Source organism: Symphalangus syndactylus, chromosome 17 (assembly GCF_028878055.3).
Source record: "Symphalangus syndactylus isolate Jambi chromosome 17, NHGRI_mSymSyn1-v2.1_pri, whole genome shotgun sequence".
Classification (NCBI taxonomy): domain Eukaryota; kingdom Metazoa; phylum Chordata; class Mammalia; order Primates; family Hylobatidae; genus Symphalangus; species Symphalangus syndactylus.
In genome coordinates this window covers 86,576,403-86,598,433 of record NC_072439.2, presented here as the reverse complement: position 1 = coordinate 86,598,433, position 22,031 = coordinate 86,576,403, and the positions used below count along the sequence as shown (strand labels likewise).

Sequence of the window (22,031 nt, the reverse complement as noted above, 5' to 3'; positions counted from 1 at the left end):
TTCCATATTCAAGCTCAGGAGGGCTTAGCACCTTTGCAGGAGTAACATGCTCATTATTAGGACTAATGTGGAATTAAAAAATTAAATTGTGGGCCAGGCTCAGTGGCTCACACCTATAATCTCAGCACTTTGGGAGGCCACGGCAGGCGAATCACTTGAAGTCAAAAGTTCAAGACCAGCCTGGCCAACATGGTGAAACCCCGTCTCTACTAAAAATACAAAAATTAGCTGGGCATGGTAGCATGTGCCTTTAATCCCAGCTACTCTGGAGGCTGAGGCAAAAGAATCGCTTCAACCCAAGAGGTTGCAGTGAGCCAAGATCACGCCACTGTACTCCAGCCTGGGGGACAGAGCGAGATTCTGTCTCAAAAAAAAAAAAAGGAAGAAGAGAGGGAGGAGGAGGAGGAGGAGGGGGAGGAGGGGGAAAAATAAATTGCGAAATGTCTTAGGCCAGAATAAATACTGCACCTCAATTAAGAAACTTATTTCAAGAAACTCAATTAAGATAACTTATTGTGAGAACCTCAGATACACTGGAAGTATTTATCAAACAATGGCTGGCTATTCATGCTAAAAAGTTCTATAACTTGCCTGTTATACCATGTTCTGTATTTCAAAACTCTGGACATACATACCAGCTCTTTTTAAAAATCGCATCATATTTTTCAAGGTAAAAATATTCTATAATTCATGAGAAAGCAGCCATAGTCGAAATTCACTTGCTTGATGAAAATTATATTAGCGAACGAACAAGCTGATAGAGAGGGATCGGTTAACAAGCATTTATAGAGCAACTTCTAAATGTAAACTCTATACCAAGTGCTATTGGGGATGTGAAAGAAACAGAAGACAACATAATCCCTGACTTGCAAGGCACTTATAATCTAGCTTTCACTTAAATACAGTCCTAGGAAATATACTGGCAAATATAAATTTATAATACATCTTACAAAAAGTGCTCAATAAATAATTACGGTTTTTAGAAGGCAGGGTCAGGCCTGATCAGTGAAGTAAATGTAATCAATAAAGGAATGAAGTTTATTTCATAAGTTAGTAGACTGTCTATGAACTCACCTGCTGAATATCTAGGCTGGTGATATCCATATGTACAATGAGAGCTTCCACATTTTCCATTAATTTTTTATCTTGGAAATGAACAATCAAGTCTTTCATTACTTGGGGTGTGATTCCCACCAATTTATCACTTAAAATATATGGCTCAAGGCACTCCAAAAATACTCCTTTGGCCACTGAATTCTCACTTAATTTATCATACATCTGACTAAATAAAAGATCCCTGTAACAGAAAGGGAGAAAAAAAAACTTTTAGGAACATGCCAAATATCCATTAAATTTAGTCTCCCAAGTATATCTCATCTTTTCCCTATTTCAACTTACTCATGAGTTTATTTAAAATGGCAATAATATTCACATAGAGCTTTACATTGCAAAAACTTTGTGTGTGTGTGTGTGTGTGTGTGTGTGTATATATATGTAAAATCTCAATTAATCCTCCCAACACTTCTTTAACAAATCAGAAAAGGTAAGATAAATTGCTTGCTAATAGTGACATATCTAACAAACAAGAGAGTCAGAATTTGAACCCAGCCTTCCGGCCTAAATCCTGTGCTCAGTCTCTTGTGGCATATTGCTTCTTAAAGACAACACTGACATGGGAACAGATAATTGGGTGGACATCATGAAGTAGGAAAAAAACAAAAGGACTACTCATGATTTATCCTTCCCTCCTTCCTGGTATTTAAATATTCCTAGCTGACCTGCAGAGTCAATATGCTTCTTTGTCTAGCTATAACCCTTTACATCCCAAAATGTTTCGCTAGTGATTATTCATGGAAGAAGAAGAAAAAAAAAGTTTAATACTTAAAATATAAACCTAGAAACAATTTTATTGCAGAAACAAAAATTGTTTTAAATTACTTTAAATGTCAACAACTTCGACAATGTTTATTTCATATTTCTGGAAACAACCCATAAATAATTTGAGTTATATTGACCACAGACAGAATTCTGAATTCTATTTTCATACATTATATGATAAGCATTATTCTAAGTTGCTATTTATTCTTTAAAATTACCATTTTGTCTAACACAATACCTCAATATGCTGAAAAATCAGAATATACTTGAGTATTCCTGTACTGTTGGATATATTACTTATTTCCAGTATTTCGAGTGATACTACAATGAACATCTACATATAAAGCCTTTCCCATTTGAAGGGCTTAATTCCTAAATCAGTCAACTTTTAGAAATTTATCTTAAGTGAAAAGATATGAAAAAATCTGTGGCACTTGAAATGTGCTAAGAAATTATCTTCAAAAAGCATCACAGCATCAATTGACACTGCCACCCACAATGTATAATCCTACCAGTTTCACTAAACAATTGCAAATTTGGTTTTTCTCCCCTGACAATTTAATAATTCTTTTATGATCAGCAAAATTGAATATTTTCCATGTTTTCATTTATAAATTGTATTGCCTTGTATCATTCACTTCTTTGTTCATTCCGTTTTTTAAAAAATACAAAAACTGTGTGAATTTTATTTACCCGTTGAGATTATTTACTTTTTTCTAAATGTGTAATTTCTTTATATGTATATCATGTCAACTGTGGAAAGTGGTAAATTGTTAATTCATTCACAGGTATGGTCTTTCATGACAAGTCCCACAAAAACGTCAAGGAAGCTCCTGAAAGGACTAGGATGGGGTTTTGACTCATCTGAAGTCCTGGAAGGGGACAGATGGAAAACAGACTGGCTACAACTGCACCAGAACTCCACGCCACCCTGCAATTAACAGAATTTGCAATATTCTGGGGAAAATCCACAGCCATTTATTTTTTTCTCAAATGCACAAATGTAATTTTACATCATTTTTCCCCTCCATTTCATATTTATCAAAATATTTTCATGTCAGTTTCATTTGAATCAATAATTCATCATATTTTTGTGATGACCGATTACTAGCCAAGCAAAACAAACAGAGATTAATGGAGTTTTACTGTAAGAAAGAAAAAGTAACAAGATAACTAATGATTCAAAGAAAATGTCAGATTTGCTAGCCCTTGTACTCTGTAATGTGTTGTTAAAAGGAACATGCTAAAAAAGATAATTATATATTTCAGTTTAGTACAAAAAGCCTTGGGGAGAGAATTAAAGAGAGCTAAAAATTCAGTAAAGGCTACAAAAGTTAACTAACAAGACACTCCTGTGACAAATAGCATGTGACGCTGGTAAGATAAATGCAAAACCACACATTTCTTTCTTAACCAATCAGAAGCTATAATATAAAGAAGCAAGAAAAATAAGACTCAGCAACTCCTATTTGCATCTCTACCTTAAAATAAAAATTTTTTTATATTCAACGACAAATTCTCATCATTCTGGGAGAATATTTATTAGTGCATCAGGAAAGAGGGGAGTTAGAAAAGTACATACAGGCCAGGCCGGGTGCAGTGGCTCACGCCTGTAATCCCAGCTCTTTGGGAGGCCGAAGCAGGCAGATCACTTGAGGTCAGGAGTTTGAGACCAGCCTGGCCAACCTGGGGAAACCCCGTCTCTACCAAAAATACAAAAATTAGCTGGGTGTGGTGGTACGCGCCTGTAATCCCGGCTACTCAGGAGGCTGAGGCAGGAGAATCACTTGAACCCAGGAGACAGAGGTTGCAGTGAGCCGAGATCGACTCCAGCCTGGGCAACTGAGCGAAACTCCATCTCAAAATAAAATTAAAAAAAAGACAAGTACATACAAAAATTTTTAGCTCTCATATTTTTTTCTATATTTAGGCACTATTCTCCAGGGTGCTATCTTTGTTTCCTAGAAAGGCTGACTTCAAAATTGATGTTTACCATTTCAAGCTTAGCCTCCCTATGGCCAGTGTAACAGAATATCGACCATGAATAATAGAGGACCAAAGAGATATTTCTACAAACTTCACTTTATAACAGTACTCACATTAAAGATATTTTTGAAGCTTATCATTTATAACTTCAAAAACAGGACAACTGTTAAATTTACTTTGTACATTATCAATTTCATAAATTTTTAAATGTGAAGAGCTGCTTTGGTTATAAGAAATTACAAATTTAGAAGTATGTGAAGGGGAACAAGGGCATCAATCCTAACCCTTGCCAATCCATACTAAATATATAACCAGAACCAAATAAGTAAATTCCCACCAAATATAAGTGGTATTTAATACACCATAGTTGATTTGGGCTGGTTTCCTTATTTATAAAAGCAAAAGCAAAATTCAAATGAATTTTAAGAAATTATGTTCAAAATGCTTTATTTTCTGATACAAGTACCACAGTTTGTAAAGATTTCCTTTAAAAAGGCATGTGGTGATAGTTACACAGCTGTGAATACACTAAAAACTACTGAATTGTATACTTTAAAAGGGTGAATTTTATGGTATGTGAATTATATCTCAATATAGCTATTATAAAATTAAAAAGGCCTTTTTCCCCCTAGCTTTGATATTAGGTTGGTACAAAAGTAATTGCAGTTTTTGCCATTACTTTTAATGACGAAATTTGCAATTACTTTTGCACCATTCTAATAAAATTTTAAACATCCAGTTCTTCAATAAGTCTTGATAATTAAGATCTTTTTGTTTCTCAAACAATAGTCCTGATGTTGAACAACATGAATGAACAAATTAAAAGACTACTTCAAGTTCACTTTGGATTTAACAGAAACATTTTTGGTTCAGATGCATACACAACGCAAGCCATTGGAATGATGGTTTCTTAACAACTGTGGATATTCCTTACAGTGATATAAACTCAAAATAGTCGGTATCATCCATGTAGAGCACCCATTTTGCTTTTTTTTTAAAATAACTGCTTTATTGCTATATAATTCACATATAATCACATAACCTATTTTTAAACAACGTTCAAAATTATAATTATGGTTTACATAAACTCTGGATCTATTTTCAAAGTAAAACTGACATTAGGGCTATCCATATATATGCTAATATATAGCCTATATTTTGCATAGGTAAAATGACAAATCAGAAGTATCCCACAAAAAGCCTTAAGACATTGTGTCTTTTGTCTAATACTGAAAAAAAAAATACACAAAACCAAATTGAAATGAAATTGTGGAACAGAGACCAAATTATGAAAATACAGTATAAGTCTTCAAAAACAGAATTCCTGTCATTTCTGATATTAAGTAATTTACAAAAGACTCTAATGCCAAATTTTAACCAAGAAAGATGTCCATAATACACTGAGTAGTATGCCCTACAGAGAAAAACAAATGTGATTACTGTGACATAGTAAAAACAATTTTACATTATAAAAGTGTTATTAAATATAAATAGGAATACATATATACACTAGCTTAATTAATATTACTGATGGGTACTGAATTCTCTGAGTTATGAAACTATGAGGTAACAGTGATTATAGTGTAATAATGGTTGTGCCATTAAGTTAAAATTAATTTCAGAGCATGTATTATGTTTATAATTTCACCCACATAAGAAACAATATGTGAAAATAAAAGGACTGCCTATAAAAACAACATACTCAATCAGAAGACATTAATATAAAAGGAATCTGGGGAACAGGATTGAGTGAGTAATGAATCTAGAAGTGGAAGAAGTTACCTGAAATTGGCTGGCTGACTACTAGATGACATTTTGTAAGACTGTGTTTGTATTATGCAAAATCTGAGCATTCCTTAAAGCCATGTTAATGTCACAGATATTTTGCAAATTTGGAAACGTAGAAGAGAAGACCTTAGACATAAATAGGACCAAATGTCAAAAAGGATAGTTTAAAGAGAGCATCCAGTTTAAGGAGAAAAAATACTATACTGGAATGAAGCTACTTACAAACTGACAATCCTCCGCTACAATTCAGCATAGGGAACTGACCATTTTTAACCTTATTATCTATAGCAACTCTAAGAAAAAAATTTTAAAAACTCTACCATTTAAGTGGTTACACTGAACTATTTAATTAAACATAGAATTCTTGTATCTAATAAATCTTTAGTCATTGCATGTTTGAAATAGAAGGGAAGTGAAAGATAGCCTAGATGCAAACAATTAAAGTTGATCAAACGGCTTATTCAAACTTTCCTTCTAAGCTCAGGCCCATACATAGAAGAATCTTAACATTCTGATGAAAAAGACAAGCCAGTATGGTGAGAAGCAAAAAAGCACAACATAGATCTAGAACAAAAGAGGGAGCGTTTGACCCAATGCCTAGTTTCATAGCCCCGACCTTTCTTACATCTCTAGGAATGCTGCCCTCCCACTTTTTCTCCTGTTAGAACCCAAAGAGTAGAATAGGGAAACAGACAAGGAGGGAAAGACAGACAATAAGAACACACATGCTGGAACTTCTCCCAAGCAGAGGCAGGATCTAGTACAATCTAGTCTTCAGTGTTAGAAAACAGAATTGAGAGAGAGGGAAGCCATCCATATGCTCTTTGTAGTATGGTCCAGGGAAAATGTCCATGGCCTTGATCTAAGAGTGTGTATGTAAGAGCAGGAGGAGGAAGAAAGAAAAGAGGTATGAAAAGGACCAGGAAGAGCTGAACTGAGGAAGGATTCTCCTCCTCTTGGAGGTAAGGAGTATGTACTATGACTGCTGTTCCTGTTATTTCTGAGATCTCCAACAACAAATATTGTATTTGTTTCTGACACAATACAGAGAAAGCATGCTAAGGAATCAGGAAAAATTAAAGGAAAGAAGTTGACAAAAATAAAGAAATAATAAATAGATCCTAATTTGGTGAAAATCTAGACCAGATTTTATCTTCTATGTTATATGCTGTGGTTCAATATAGAAATTATTGCATTCTCAGCCAGTCAATAGGTGAAATAAATGTTAGAGAATATTTCCTTTCCAAATCATGTAAAAAAGAAAAGCTTATCTCCAGAATATTTTAGGGAATAACAAAATATTCTGCAAAAACATAATCAATTTTTTTCCCTATATAATCTTTCATCTTACAACTGTTAGGCCCGCTTCAACTTTATGTCACTGTGACAGTATTCTAGTATTCAAGATAATGATCACAAGTCACCCTGCAAACCAGGAGGCAGGATTACTTCATCAGTTCAACCATCAGGTATTGGATAGCTATATTGTGTCAGGTATCATTCTAGGTAGAAATAGTCCATTTTATAAAAATAAGCCTTTTTACTCTAAATAAAATTTAGTCTTTCAGGCACTTCACTTCATCTCATTTATAAATTATCTCAATTTGAATATCAGAGTTGATTCCAGTACTTATTAGTACTAGAAATACCTCTACACCTCCACTTCCTCATCTGAAAATGAGGATAACATTATCTCTCTTCACACTGTATTTATGAGGGTTAAGTAGAATATGTAAAACTGATTCATAAACTATTAAGGCTGCTTTAAAAATACAGGACATATAACAAGGAATTGAGTGTGAAGGTGAGGTAAAGAGAAAACTAATTGAGAAAAAGATAGGGTCAGGTTAGCAGACATATCATGGCGTTTTGCTTTCTAGGAAACAATGATTAACTACACAATCACTGTCCATCAGCTAAAAGTCAACTAGCTATTTAAGAGACACAGAGGTATTTCTGGCCCTAACACCAGAAAGAAATTTCTCCCATAGGCCCTCATAAAGAAGACCATGTGTAATATAAAGTAATGTTCTTGGCCAGGCGCGGTGGCTCATGCCTGTAATCCCAGCACTCTGAGAGGCTGAGGCGGGCGGATTACGAAGGTCAGGAGATCCAGACCATCCTGGCTAACATAGTGAAACCCCGTCTCTACTAAAAATACAAAAAATTAGCCGGGCATGGTGGCGGGCGCCTGTAGTCCCAGCTACCTGGGAGGCTGAGGCAAGAGAATGGCGTGAACCCAGGAGGCAGAGCTTGCAGTGAGCCGAGATCGTGCCACTGCACTCCAGCCTGGGCGACAGAGCGAGACTCTGTCTCCAAAAAAAAAAAAAAAAAAAAGCGATGTTCTCAACAACATCCCTACTGTAAACACGATGTGTTTCGCTAATTACGTAACACTAGAGTTAAAACACTGGAATAAATTTGAGCCCCAAGTAAGCAGAACTTACTATAGCTATGACTTCATCAAAAGTCTGACATGGCAAATTACTGCCCTCTTGACAACCTTTACTGATACTTCAAAGTATGACCCAATCTTTTCTGAATCAGGCTACTAGAATTTATATAAATTCATGAACAAAGTCGTGTTGCATAGGGTTTTGGGAGCATCTACATTAAATCTTCACATTTGTTCTCTATCACTTACAAAGTGGTACAAGCTAGTGGTTAAAACCAAGAACACAGGAGCTAGACTCATGTATTTGAATCCCACCTTTGCCACCAAAAGCTGTGGGACTGAGTTTTGGCAAGTAACTTAATCACTTTCTGGCTTTGGCACATCTTATATAAAATGTGGATGATAATAATCCCTACCTCACTGTTAATAAAAATTAAATAAATTGCTATAAAAATTAGATAAATTAATGTAAAGGGTTTAGAACAATACCTGGTTATCATTATTAGTGTGGAAAAAAAAAAGAAAAAAAAAACCCCTGTGCATGAGCACAGGTTGGTTAGTTTATTTTTTATTTTATTTATTCTTGAGACAGGATCTTGCTCTGTCACCCAGTGGTGCAATCCTGGCTTGCTGCAGCCTTGACTTCCTGGGCTCAAACGATCCTCCCACCTCAGCCTCCTGAGTAGCTGAGACCACAAGCACATGCCACTGTGCCCAATTAATTTTTAAAAAATTTTCTTGTAGAGACAAGGTCTCCCTATATTACCCAGGCTGGTCTCGAACTCCTGGGCTCAAGGAATCCTCCCACCTCGGCCTCCCACAGTGCTGGGATCACAGGGGTAAGCCACCACGTCCAGACAGGTTGGCTAGTTTATATAATTACAATTTAAACAAAGCCCAATCAAGAGTTTATTTATAATGACTTATTTTAAACAAACAAACAAAAAATAGTACTGCATAAGCACAATGAATCTAGCCTTTTTTGAATAGTATAAAATACTATATTCTAGTGATGGTTCATAAAAGTATGTATACCAGGCCGGGCATGGTGGCTCACGCCTATACTCCCAGCACTTCAGGAGGCCGAGGCGGGTGGATCACAAAGTCAGGAGTTTGAGACCAGCCTAGCCAACATGGTGAAACCCCGTCTCTATTAAAGATACAAAACATTAGCCAGGCGTGGCAGTGCATGCCTGTAATCCCAGCTACTCAGCAGGCTGAGGCAGGAGAATCTCTTGAACCTGGAAGGCAGAGGTTGCAGTGAGCTGAGATCGCACCATTGCACTCTAGCCTGGGTGACAGGGCGAGATTCCGTCTCAAAAAAAAAAAAGTATATATACCAAAAAAAGGAGAATGTGTGTGTGTGTGTGTGTATATATATGTGTGTGTGTATATATATGTATATGTGTGTGTATATGTGTACGTGTGCGTATATATGTGTGTGTATATATATGTGTGTTTCTATATATATATAATGAATCATATACTTTTTACTTTTAAAACCCCTAAGTAGTATTGCTCTTTTGCTAGGTACGTTCTTTATCTCCAATATCCTGCCACACAGACAAATAAATGATATATCCATAGCATCTGTCTTAGGGAAGTTAATTTTATTAGGTAAATGAACTGAAAACTGTTAAAGAATCAAATTTCTATAAATTAATATTTGTAAATCTATTCAGTCAAATTCACAGAATTCTTAGCAATGGCTTATACATAAACAAGAGGCTACCTGGGTTCAAAATAATTGAATCTGACAGGCAATGCATACTCACTTTCGCTGCAGCAGAAGGCAGTAATCAACTATGACAGGCACCATATCCTGTAGAGGAACCATAAAGAAAGCATCAGCCCCACAATCCTGTCCAGTGGCCCACTGATAACGACAGGTCTGCTTAAGACGCTTTTAGATTGTTAGGAGGATATAACTTCATATCATGCTTTTGGTAAGCAATATGGCATTATGTGTCAAAGTCTGAAAAACAGAACATTTTGACCTAGTAATTCTATTTCTGGAAATGTACCCTAAATATGTTTAAGAATAAAAATTATTTTAATGCATTAAGATGTTCACTGCATCTTTCTAACAGAGGGAGCAGAAGAAGGAAGGGAAGGGAAAATGGGAAAGAAAAAAAAGAAATATGAATTACATTCAACAACATGGGAAAATAGTTAAGTAAATTTTGTTATTTAAGTAAAACGCTACATATATTTTACAAATTTATCAAGAGTTTACAATATAGTTAAAACAAATACTAGGTGAAAATATGTATTCGTCTCACAGATTTGTAAAGAAAACTCGCAAAAAAAGAAAACCATAAGAAAATAAATCAAATTGATAACGGGATACAGCTGGTCCTGCTGGTGGCTCAGGTGATTAAGGTTGCCCATATTTTGTCACAATCCTCCAAACCTGCTATTTTAACATTGATTTAACTTCTCAGTTTCATAATATTTTTATTGCTTTAAATTCATCATGTACAGACTCATATCAAGTAAATGACAACCCATAATTTTGACCCTTTTCAATGGAAAGAGTCTGAGGGAGAAACAGTAGCTTATTATGACTGGAAATTGTCAAGTAACCAAGCGTCAAACTTCGGCAGTATTCTTTCCTTTTCTGCTGGCTACAGGGAAATGGTTTCCTTTTAAAAATCCTGGAAGGGTTATGTTCTGGGCAGAAATCTCATCAGGAGGGAGGAGGCACTACGTGAAAAAGAGCTCTACATACTAACACCTGTCTGATACAAAGGTCAAAACTAAGGAACTGTTATTATTTGAGAGAGAGGTGACTAAAGAAGGACCTACAATCCTGAAAGGATTATAGGGCTATCCCTGACCCATCCTGCTTCCTTTACTTATGAATATTACTCATGACTACATGTAGATTTGATTCTTCAAAAACAGGAGGTAAAATGATAGATTTGAAAAGTGTTAGAGCTATAGCAAATCTCAACCCTGAATGAGAATACGGTGGGCTAGGCAACGGGGAGTTGGTGGCAGGAGGACTTCCCTAGAAATGCTAGAGAAAATAAACAACTTTTAAAGTGCATAGCTGAGCTCCTAAGACAGTAAGGGCAATACCCAGGTCTAAAAGTGAAAAGGGAACTGAAAACCAAAGCAGTAAGTTCCAAGCTGTTACCGATCCTATCCTGTAGGTTTGTTGGTCGCAGAAGAGCTTGGGTTTTAATGCCAGAAAGAAGCTGAGGCCTTAAACCCTTTTAACAGAGGGAACTGAAGCAGAGGACCTGCCTAAAACTGGGATTCTTAAAAAGCCACATCCTCAATGAAAGGAAATTAGAAAAAAAAATCTGCCTGTTAGCATAGGAAGATGACAAGGAAGTTTGTCTGTCTCAGACTGGGCTCAGAGGGGGTAAATTTATACTCACCAAGAATCTGTAATCAAGACCCTGTCTACAGGTAGAGCTGGGATTTGAATTTATACTATCTCCTTAGTATGAGAACAACTGAGCCAAGAGGTTCACATAAAAAGTGATCCTGAAAATACTATGCAGCCATAAAAAAGGATGAGTTCATGCCCTTTGCAGGGACATGGATGAAGCTGGAAACCATCATTCTGAGCAAACTATGACAAGGACAGAAAACCAAACACCGCATGTTCTCACTCATAGGTGGGAACTGAACAATGAGAACACTTGGACATAGGGTGGGGAACACCACACACCGGGGCCTGTTGGCGGATGGGGGGCTGGGGGAGGGATAGCATTGGGAGAAATACCTAATGTAAATGACGAGTTGACAGGTGTAGCACACCAACATGGCACATGTATACATATGTAACAAACCTGCATGTTGTGCACATGTACCCTAGAACTTAAAGTATAAAAAAAAAGATCCTGAAAAAGGATACTCCTCAGATACTTGAAAGAAGCAAGTTCAAAAACTTCCCAGAGATCACCCTAAACACTGGCAAAATAACTACTGATGAAGTCCTACTGAAGATGTGCTCAAAATAAAAAATTTGAAAACACTTCATTAAATAATGCACCATACAAGAATGTCTGGAGGAACTATAAAGGGCAGTAGTATACCCCAAAACGTCAAATAATATAATTATCAGGTAGAAACTATTTTTTAAAGTATATTTAAAATAATTAAGGGCATAAAATAAGGAATTAAGTGCCTGGCCTGGTACTAAGTACTATAGATATACTATAGGGCTTAATGGAGTGTGAAATCATCGGATTCATACATTTAGATAGATCACTATGGTGACTGCATGGTGGGGGCATCTGAAAAACCAGGACTGGAAACCAAGGCTATTACAGTCATCAAAGAAAAAAAATGGTGGACGAAACTAGAGTACTGACAGCAAGTATAAAGAACAGTGGACAAAATTATTTATAACTATAGGGTTTAGTGACAGATTCATCATGGTTTGGAAGGCACTGAGAGGAGTCTATAATTCCTAGGTTTCTGGTTTAAGTGATGGTTGAATGAAGAGGTCACAAAATGACATAAGAAATGTGGGAAGAGGTGTTAGAAGGAAGAAGGTTAAGTACAATCTGGTCCACAGCAGATTTGAGGAACACCTTCACTTTGATGTTGAATAACAAGAAATTGAGTATAGTAATCTGAAACATCTGGGTTAGAATTACAGATTTCTAAGTTATCAGAGGAAACAATGAATAGAAATAAAATTGTCCAAGGACAACAGAGTGAGATGAAAAGCAGTCACAAATGGACTAAATTTTGAGGAAGACCAAATTTATGAAATGGTCAGAGGATAGAACCAAATTGATTCAGGAAAAGTCACTGGAGTTTAAAATCAGAAGGGCACACAGTCACAGATATCTAGAGGATACAGACTTTCAAAAAGGAAGAACTAATCATTGCTGTTTAATACAGAATTGAGAATGAACAAGATCTGAAAAATATTTACTGCATTTAGCAATTTGGATATAATTGGTGTTTTTAGTTAAGGTGTTTTATCTTCCTGATTAGAACTGACAAACTTCTAGCAAGACTGACAAATAACAAGAGAAAACATCAGGAATGAAGCAGAGGATATCATTATAGACATTGACAACATCAAAAGGATAATAAGGGAATACTATGAAAATTCTACACACATAAATTTGACAATTTACATGAAGTGCACCAATTTCTCAAAAAACACAACTATCAAAACTCACTTAACCCGAAACAGCTCATTTGAATACCCCTATAATTATTAAGGAAATTGAGTTCATAACTTAAAATCCCCCAAAAATAAATCTCCATGTTTAGATGGTTTCACTAGAGAATTGTACCAAACATTTTAAAAGTATGAAAACAAATCCTATGTAATCCCTTCCACAAAACAGAAGAGAGGCGAACATTTCTCAATTCATTTTGTTAAGTTAGTATTACTCTGATACAAAAACCTGAAAAGCCATTACAAAAAAAACTACAGACCAATATTCTTCATAAAGATGCAAAAGTCCTTAACAAAATATTAGGAATGATAATTCACAATTACATAAAAGGAATTATACCTCATGACCAAGTGAGGTTTATTCCAGATGCAAGACTGGTTCAATATTCAAAAACCAATCATTACAATATGCCATATCAATAGCCTAAAGAAAAAAAATCACATGATCATATTAATTACATAGAAAAAGCAACTGACAAAATTCAATATCCATTCATGAAAATCCTCTTAGAAAAACCGTAATAGAGGGGAACTTCCTCAACTTGATAAAAAGTAACCACAAAAAACCTACAGCTAATATTATACTTCATGATGAAAAATTGAATGTTTTTACCCTAAGACTGGGAACAAGGCAAGGATGTCTGCTCTACCTCTCTTCAATACAATGCTGAAGTTTTAGCCCATGCAATAGGCAAGAAAAGGAAAAAATAGCACACAGATTGGGAAGGAAAAAAGAAAACTGTCTCTGTTGGCAGATTACATGATTGTCCACACAGATAATATCCCAAGGAATCTACAAAAAGCATTCTAGAATTAATAAATGAGTTCTAAAAGATTGCAGAATATAAGATAAACATCCCATATGCCATTACTGAACATATGAATACCAAAATTAGAAATTCAATACCATTTAAAACTACTAAGAAAAAAAGAAATATTCGGCGTAAATCTAAAAAACCATGTATAGTACCTGTATACTAAAAATTACAAAAAAAGTGAAATAAACGGAAAAACTAGGAGACTCAGCATAGTAAAAATATCAGTTCTCCTCAAACTGGTGTGTTTAATGTAATTTATATCAAAATTCCCACAAGATTTTTTGTAGATATAGACATTATTCTAAAATTTATATGGAAAGGCAAAGAAATTGGAATAGTTGAAACAATTTTCATAAAGGAGGAGGAATCGGTCTACCCAATTTCAAGACTTACACAGCTACAGTTATCAAGACTATGTGGTACTGGCAGTGGGATAGGCACACGGATCAATGGAACAAAATAGAGAACCTAGAATTAGATTCACCATATAAGCCCAGTTGATTTTTGACAAAGCTGGTAAAGCAACTGAGCTCAGGAAAGAAGGAAAGTATTGCCTTTTCAACAAATAATGCTGGAGCAATTAGGTATCTATACACACACACAAAGGAACTTCGACCTCAGTCTCATACCTTATGTAAAAATTAATCACACATTTAAGTTACACACAAAACTGTAAAACTTCCAGAAAAAAACATAGGAGAAAATCTTCAGGATCTTAGGCTAGGCAAAGAGTTCTGAGACTTGATTTCAAAAGCACAATCTATACAAGGAAAAGCTGATAAACTGGACTTCATCACAATTAAAACATTTGGTTTACAAAAGATCCTGTTAAGAAGGATGAAAAGAAAGCTACAAACTGGGAGAACCAAGTCCAATAAAGGACTAGTGCCTTGAATATATTAAAACCCTAAAAATTCAACAGTATAATGAGAAACAATCCAGTTAGAAGAGAGGCAAAACCCACGCAGAAACATTTCACAAAAGAAGATATACATGTGGCAAATAAACACATGAAAAGATGTTTAACATCATTAGTCATTAGGGAAATGCAAATTAAAGCCACAACGAGATACCATTATGCACCTACCAGAATAGCTAAAATAAAACAGTGACTTCACCAAATGCTGGATGTAGACTAGAAACTGGATCACTTACACACTGCTGGGGGAATGCGAAATGGTACTGGCATTCTGGAAAACTATTTGGCAGTTTCTTTTAAAATTAAACATTCAACTATCATATGATCCAACAACTGTAAACCTGGACATTTCTCCTAGAGAAAAGAAGACATGTTCACACAGAAACCTACACAGAAATGTTTAGAGTCACTTTATTTTTAACAGCCCCAAACTGGAAACAACCCAGATATTCTTCAGCTGGTAAAATTGTTAACTAAACTGTGGCTCATCCATACTATGGAATACTACCCAGCAATAAAATGCAACCAACTATTGATACGTGCAATAACCTGGGTGAATCACTAAGGAATTATTATGCTGAGTTTAAAGAGTCAGTCCCAAAAGGTTACACACTCTATGATTCCATTTATATAGCATTATTGAAATTATAATTATAATTTATAGAGATGAGGAAGACTACTGGGTATCAGAGGTTAAGGAGGGGGTGGGAGCAGGAGAGAAGTGGGTGTGGCTATAAAAGGGTAAAATGAGGGATCCATGTGGTAATGAAAATGTTCTGTATCTTTACCTTATCAGTATCAATATCCTGGTTATGCGACTGTACCACAGTTTCGTGAGATGTTCTCTTATTGGGGAAAACTGGTTTAAGGGTATGGGATCTCTTTGCATTATTTCTTGCAACTGAATATGAATCTATAAATATCACAAAATTACTAATTAAAAAAAAACCAAATACACATAATTTTTATGCCTGCCACTAACTGTTCCTAACTCAATTAAGGCAAAACCATCCAAATTAACAATTTCAATCTGGCTTCTTAAAGAAACCAGGTCTTTATCAATTTAGAACATTTAAAATTATAAGTAAAACAGTATTAGTTAAAGCCAAATCTATTTCCATATTTTAAGCTTTCCTTCCCAGAATCAGATTACAGAGAGACAAACTATATTGTCCAGTGGATAATCCCTGATGGCAATCTCTTAGATGCCTGAAAACGAGCTAAGTGGGATCAGTAGCTCTCCATCTCCCCACTGGCAAGGGCTACAGAAAGACTCAACTTCCCACAGAATCCTCACAGAGTTGCCTTGCTCCACAGAGCTGGGCAGCTGGCATGTCCAGGACTAGTAAACAACCACCTTGTAGCTGGTGCCCAAGCTCAGATAATATCCCTCTAAACTCACTTGGAAGGCTCCTCTCATGAGAGCCCTGAAAGAAAGCAGAATGGGAAAGAACTAGTCCTTCTCTTGCAGCAAAGAACTCAGTTCATACAGCCAGACCTGGTCTACATATGCCTCTCTACCGGATGCTGAGAGATTAAGGGCTTTCGAGACAGACATTGTGAGCAATACCTGCTTTAAGAATATTAAGAATATTCTACTCAGTCTCAAAAGCTTGCAGGATGCAAGAAATCACTGAATTTGGGGTCTCCAAAATTTAAAAAAAGAAAACGAGTAACTATTTCTCTAATCTCTTCTTCAATGTATGGCCTATAATGGGCCAAAAAAGACTGCTTCTCTTGTCAGATATTCATGCATATTTAAGATGTATTAAAGAAGGCAATGTGGAAACATAAATAAAAAACTGAGCTGACAGACAACCTAAATTTAAGCCTGTCAATGGTTTGAGTGACTGAATAGATCATATTATTGCATTGTGACTATCTTACCATCTGTGAAGTGAAGATATAATCTCTGGTTTTCCCTATTTCATGGGATGATTTGAAAAGAAATAACAGATGCAGATTCCTTTGCTTTTTGGAGGGATGGTACTAATTCTCTTAATTTATATTCTAAAAGACTATCAGATAAGGAAAACTTCACTGTGTGAAAATGATTCAAAATTATATATACATATATATGTATACACACATACACCAAAACAGATAAACATATCTATCTACACACAGATATACACACACAGATAAATCTCCACAGGCTATCAGAGCTAGGTCAGGAGTTCCAGATCAGCCTGGCCAACATGGCGAAACCCCATCTCTACTAAAAGTACAAAAATTAGCTGGGTGTGGTGGCGGGCGCCTGTAATCCCAGCTACTCAGGAGGCTGAGGCAGGAAAATAGCTTGAACCCGGGAGGCAGAGGTTGCAGTGAGCCGAGATCATGCCACTGCACTCCAATCTGGGGGACAAGAGTGAAACTCCATCTCAAAAAAAAAAGGATCTTTTAAAATTACATTATTTTTCAAATCCTTTCAAAGCTTGATTCACATTACAGCATTAAAATGCCTCATATTTATATTTCTACATTGTTTCAAAAACAAATAAAAACACATATATTAAGTGTAGCAAAATAAAATAACCCAAAATACTGTTTCCACAGTTAACTGACTAGCATTAGTTTCTTAGTTTGAAAACACTGCTAGCAACTCAAATCAGTCAATTGTTCAGGTATATTTACCATGGTTATGCTAAAATTCATTTGTATTTTCTTTTTCATACATTTCAATATCTTCCCAAAACTCATAAATTACTTAGTCTTCTGTGTTTCAAAATAAGTTACATAACAACACATTGGTCTGAGATTATCAAAGAATAAACTGTGGGATGAAACATTGTACAGTACAGGGTCAAGGCTCCTGAGCCAGGCAGCCTGGGTGTGTATCTATGGTGGTTCTATTTACTGGTTCGATGATATTGGGCAAGTTACTCAACCTCTTTTTGTGTCTATTTCCTCTGGAAAATGGAGGTAAGTAATAACTACTCCTCAAGTATGTCATAAGGACTAAATAAGATAGCCATCAGGCATATAGCACACCACATGAGCCATCATTATGACATATGTGTTGCAAATACTAAGTTCTACATTTGGTTCTTAGTTCAAACCTCTTAGAGTTAAATTGAAAGCATACTTTCAAGGCAAGCTCTACGACATAAGTTCATATATTTTTAGAAATTCTCTCAACACCTGTTTATCAAGGACACTGAACCAGATGCTGGGCATATGGCAATGACAAAAAACAGACATGTTCCTAAACTTACACAGGTCCCTAAACATATATAGGCTAGCTGCAGAAAACTGACATTGAATGAGTGACTTCAGTGCATAGTATTTTAGAAAGAAATGGACCTGAGTTAATCTGGGGGACAATTACACTGAGACCTGAAAATAAACAGAGCTAGTTGAGCTACAAAGAAATGAGAAAGGATTTTTTATGCAGAGAGAACACTGTGGACAAAGGCTCTAGGTTAAGAGAGAACAGGGGCGTTAAGACACTGACAAGAACTCTAATATAACAGGAATACAGAGAATTAGGGGCAGTTAGGCAAGGGTAGACCGTGCAGAGCCTTAGAAAATGTTAGGGAATTTAGTCTCTACCTCAGAAACAATAGGAAGTCCTTAAAATATTTTAAAATTAGGAAAGCATCACATCTAGCTTTGATATACATTTCTCTTCGGCTGCTGTGTAGAAAACGAAATGAAGTACAGTAAGAATGTGTACAAGGAGATCGATTTGGAGAATTCTATAATATTCCAAGAAGGAGATGATAGGAACTTAGACTAGGATAGTGGCAGAATTAACAGCATGGTGGAAACAGATGACAGAAATTGTCAGGACGCAGAATAGCCAGGAACAAGTAAAAGACAAGAATCACCCAATTTGTGTTAGGAGCATGGTGGATCCACCCACTAACACAGGAATCCTCAGAAAAGGCTTTGTGAGGAAACAGTTATTGAGTCTGAGGTACCTACAAAACATCCAAGCAGAAATGTAAATGGGTAACTTACTCTATAGATCTCAGAATTCAGAAGAGCAATCTAGGTTGTTAACACTGGTTAGATAGTCATGTGCCTATATCACCTAGGGAAGAATGTAAAGCAGTGATTCGTAAACTTTAATGTGCTTAAGGGACATCTTGAGAGCTGACTACAAATCCTGGTCACCAATCCCAGAGAGTCTCATTCAGTAGGCCTGGGAAATAAGAAAAAGTATTTTTAACAAATATCTTCAAATGATTTTGAAGTAAATGGTACACAGACATCTTGACAAACATTGATATAAAAATAGAAGAGAAGGGTATTGTGAAGAATCCTAACATTTCTTGGTTAAGTAAAGAAAAGGAAGAAGAATAAACAAAGAAAATCAATAAGCAGTCAGAGAGGTAGGGAAAAAACTGGAATGCATGGTATCAGGGAAGCCAAAAAGGGACAGACTGTTTCAAGAAGTCTTCCTGTGCTGAATGCTGCTGAGGACCAGTAAGATGAGAAATAAAAGGGTCCACAGAATTTATAGACATGGAATAGGTTAAGAGATGAGAAGGAGGTAAGGAAATGGAGACAACTCCTTTTTTTTTTTTTTTTTTTTTTGAGACAGGGTCTTGCTCTGTCACTCAGGTTGGAGTGCAGTGCCGTGATCTTGGCCCACTGCAACCTCGACCTCCGAGGCTCAAGCGAACCTCCCACCTCAGCCTCCAGAGTAGCTGGGACTATAGCTGTGCACCACCTCTCCCAGCTAATTTTTTTTTTTTTTTTTTTTTGGTAGAGACAAGGTTTTAACTATGTTGCCAAGGCTGTCTCGAACTCCTGAGCTCAAGTGATCCATCCACCTCATCCTCCCAAAGTGCTGAGATTGTAGGCGTGAGCCATCATCCCTGGCCAGAGACAACTCTTGTAAGATGTCTGGCTCTATAAAGAATGGGTGAACAAGAAAGCATAGGATAATAGAGATGGCGTGGGGCAAAAAAAGAATCTGTTTGCTGCTTGACTTAGTTTTAGAGTGGGAAACACTTGAACATATATGAACGCATATGAGGAAAGCCAGAAGAAAAGGCAAGTCTCAAGATGTATGAGACAGAAAACACTATAATTCCTTCTTATCCTACCATAATAGTTATGATACAAATAAATTATAATTATAGGTTGAAATCTTTTCTTAGATAAATAAAAGCCACCTGTCCAAAATGTGAGAAGATCCAAAAGTTATTTTCTAAAACTAAGACAGGAGAAATATTGATGATCTTTGGAGAAAAGCGAAAATAGTGAATAGCCTTACATATTCTGACACTAAGGAAAAGGTGAGGCTCCTCACCAAGGGTAAAGATTAAAATTGAGGCAGCAGGCAGGAGGTGCCACCTGCTGGTAGAACACAAATTCTCAGTATTTTGACTGTGACAGAAATCAGTCTTAGTAGCAATTTCAACTAACCAGATTAGAGGTTACTTATGTCTCCAATAATAGCTTCTTGAGACTGATACAGAATCTGAGACCTTCCCACTGAGCAAAAAAAAAAAAAAAAAAAAAAAAAAATGTGTTTTAAAAACACTTCTATCAGTTGGTCATCCTGCCTTTATTTGAATACATTCCATAATAAGAGATGCATAAATCCAAGAGCTGTTACATCATAAGTAGGTCATTTTAAACTGAAATACATCTTCTCCTAATTTCTACCCACTATATACTAGGCCTTCCCTCTGAAGCAATACAGCTAATCCCATACGACAGCCTTCTACCATCTCTAGGCAGGGATGTCTCCACTTACTTTCTCCTCAGATTAAACAACCCAGTATTTTTTTTTAACTGTTGTTTTTAAAACCTTCCACCATCTCAGTTGTGGGATGTGGTTGAGTTTATCAACAGCCTACAAAATGCCTTAGCAGTTTTATTTCAAACAGGCAGCCCAGTAGTACTAGTACTTTCCTGTATCTGGGTCTTAACACACAATTGGCTCATACTAAGTTTATGGTCAACTAAAACCCTGTCCACCCAGATCTTCCCAATCCAGTACTCACATAATTTGATTATTTGAATCTAATGAATCTAAATCTTGATGTTAATCTTCATTAAATTTCAACTCATGATGATTTTGATTGCACTTTCTTGTCAAGATCACTTTGAACCTTGATTCTTGGCGCTACCTAGATTTGACAGACCAGTCACTAAATCTTCACCCAAATCAATGATAAAAACTTGGGTATGAAAGAGTCCTAAGATGTAATTAATACTAAGCCACCAAAGAATATTTTTGGGTAGAAATATTTATCTAGCTGCAAATCTATTTACTATTTACTAATCTATTCCAGCCATGAAGATAATGGAAAAATTAGGCAAATGCTTTAATGAAATAAATTATGTTATGTCACAGGCATTCCAGGAATATACTATCTTTATATTTCTTTCAAAAAGTGATTATATGAGTTTAACATGGTTGTTTTGAGGTGAATTCAAGGAAAACATTCACAAATCACACTGGGGATGTCAGCAGATAGTCTCCAAAGTCCACTCTACTTAAAAAAAAAAACACTTGAAAAGTCAACCTATATAATTATTTTATGATCAAATATGATTAAACAAAACAATGGATTTCTGGCTGACAGTGCATGCATTTCACCCATCCTAATGCACTGAAGGTCACGTTTTCCAGAAAAACTGTCCTCCTGAATGGAATAAATTGTATCTCCCTGTATATACTCCACACTTAATCAAGAATGCCTTATTTGAAAATTGATGCAAAGTTACTTGCAAATTATTCATGTTGGCCCATATTGTTTCAACAGTATCGTAGGTTATAATTCTACTGGGTCTTGAGAGTTGAACATTCATAATGATATTACATATTACATATGGTAGGCTTCAGTTTTTTAATACACTTATCTGGACTTTTCCACTTTAAAACCATTCTCTGTGGTCATGAAAATTGAGTCAAAATGAGGTGCATTGTTCTATGGTACAGTGTGGCAGTCTGGATGTAAACCCTGAAGCCCACTGCTTGAATGCAAATGCTAGCTCTCATTTATTAGCTTTGTGACCTGGAACAAATCATTTAACTTTTCTGTGCCTTGGCATCATTTACAAATGTGAATAGTAACAGTAGCCACCTTACAGAGTTATGATAAGAATTAAATGAGTTAATAAATA

General features: G+C 35.9%; 1 protein-coding gene across 6 annotated transcripts in view; it reads right to left on the bottom strand.

Moving 5' to 3' along the window:
* VPS8 (VPS8 subunit of CORVET complex) overlaps positions 1 to 22,031 on the bottom strand; it is a 237,310-nt gene that overhangs the window by 151,767 nt on the left and 63,512 nt on the right. For all 6 annotated transcript variants that reach the window (XM_063621917.1, XM_063621919.1, XM_063621915.1 and 3 more), the window contains 2 exons: positions 9,823 to 9,869; positions 1,075 to 1,297 (listed from right to left, as the gene is read on the bottom strand). In XM_063621917.1, the coding sequence (XP_063477987.1) occupies positions 1,075 to 1,297; positions 9,823 to 9,869 (270 nt within the window). The remainder of the gene's footprint in view (positions 1 to 1,074; positions 1,298 to 9,822; positions 9,870 to 22,031) is intronic.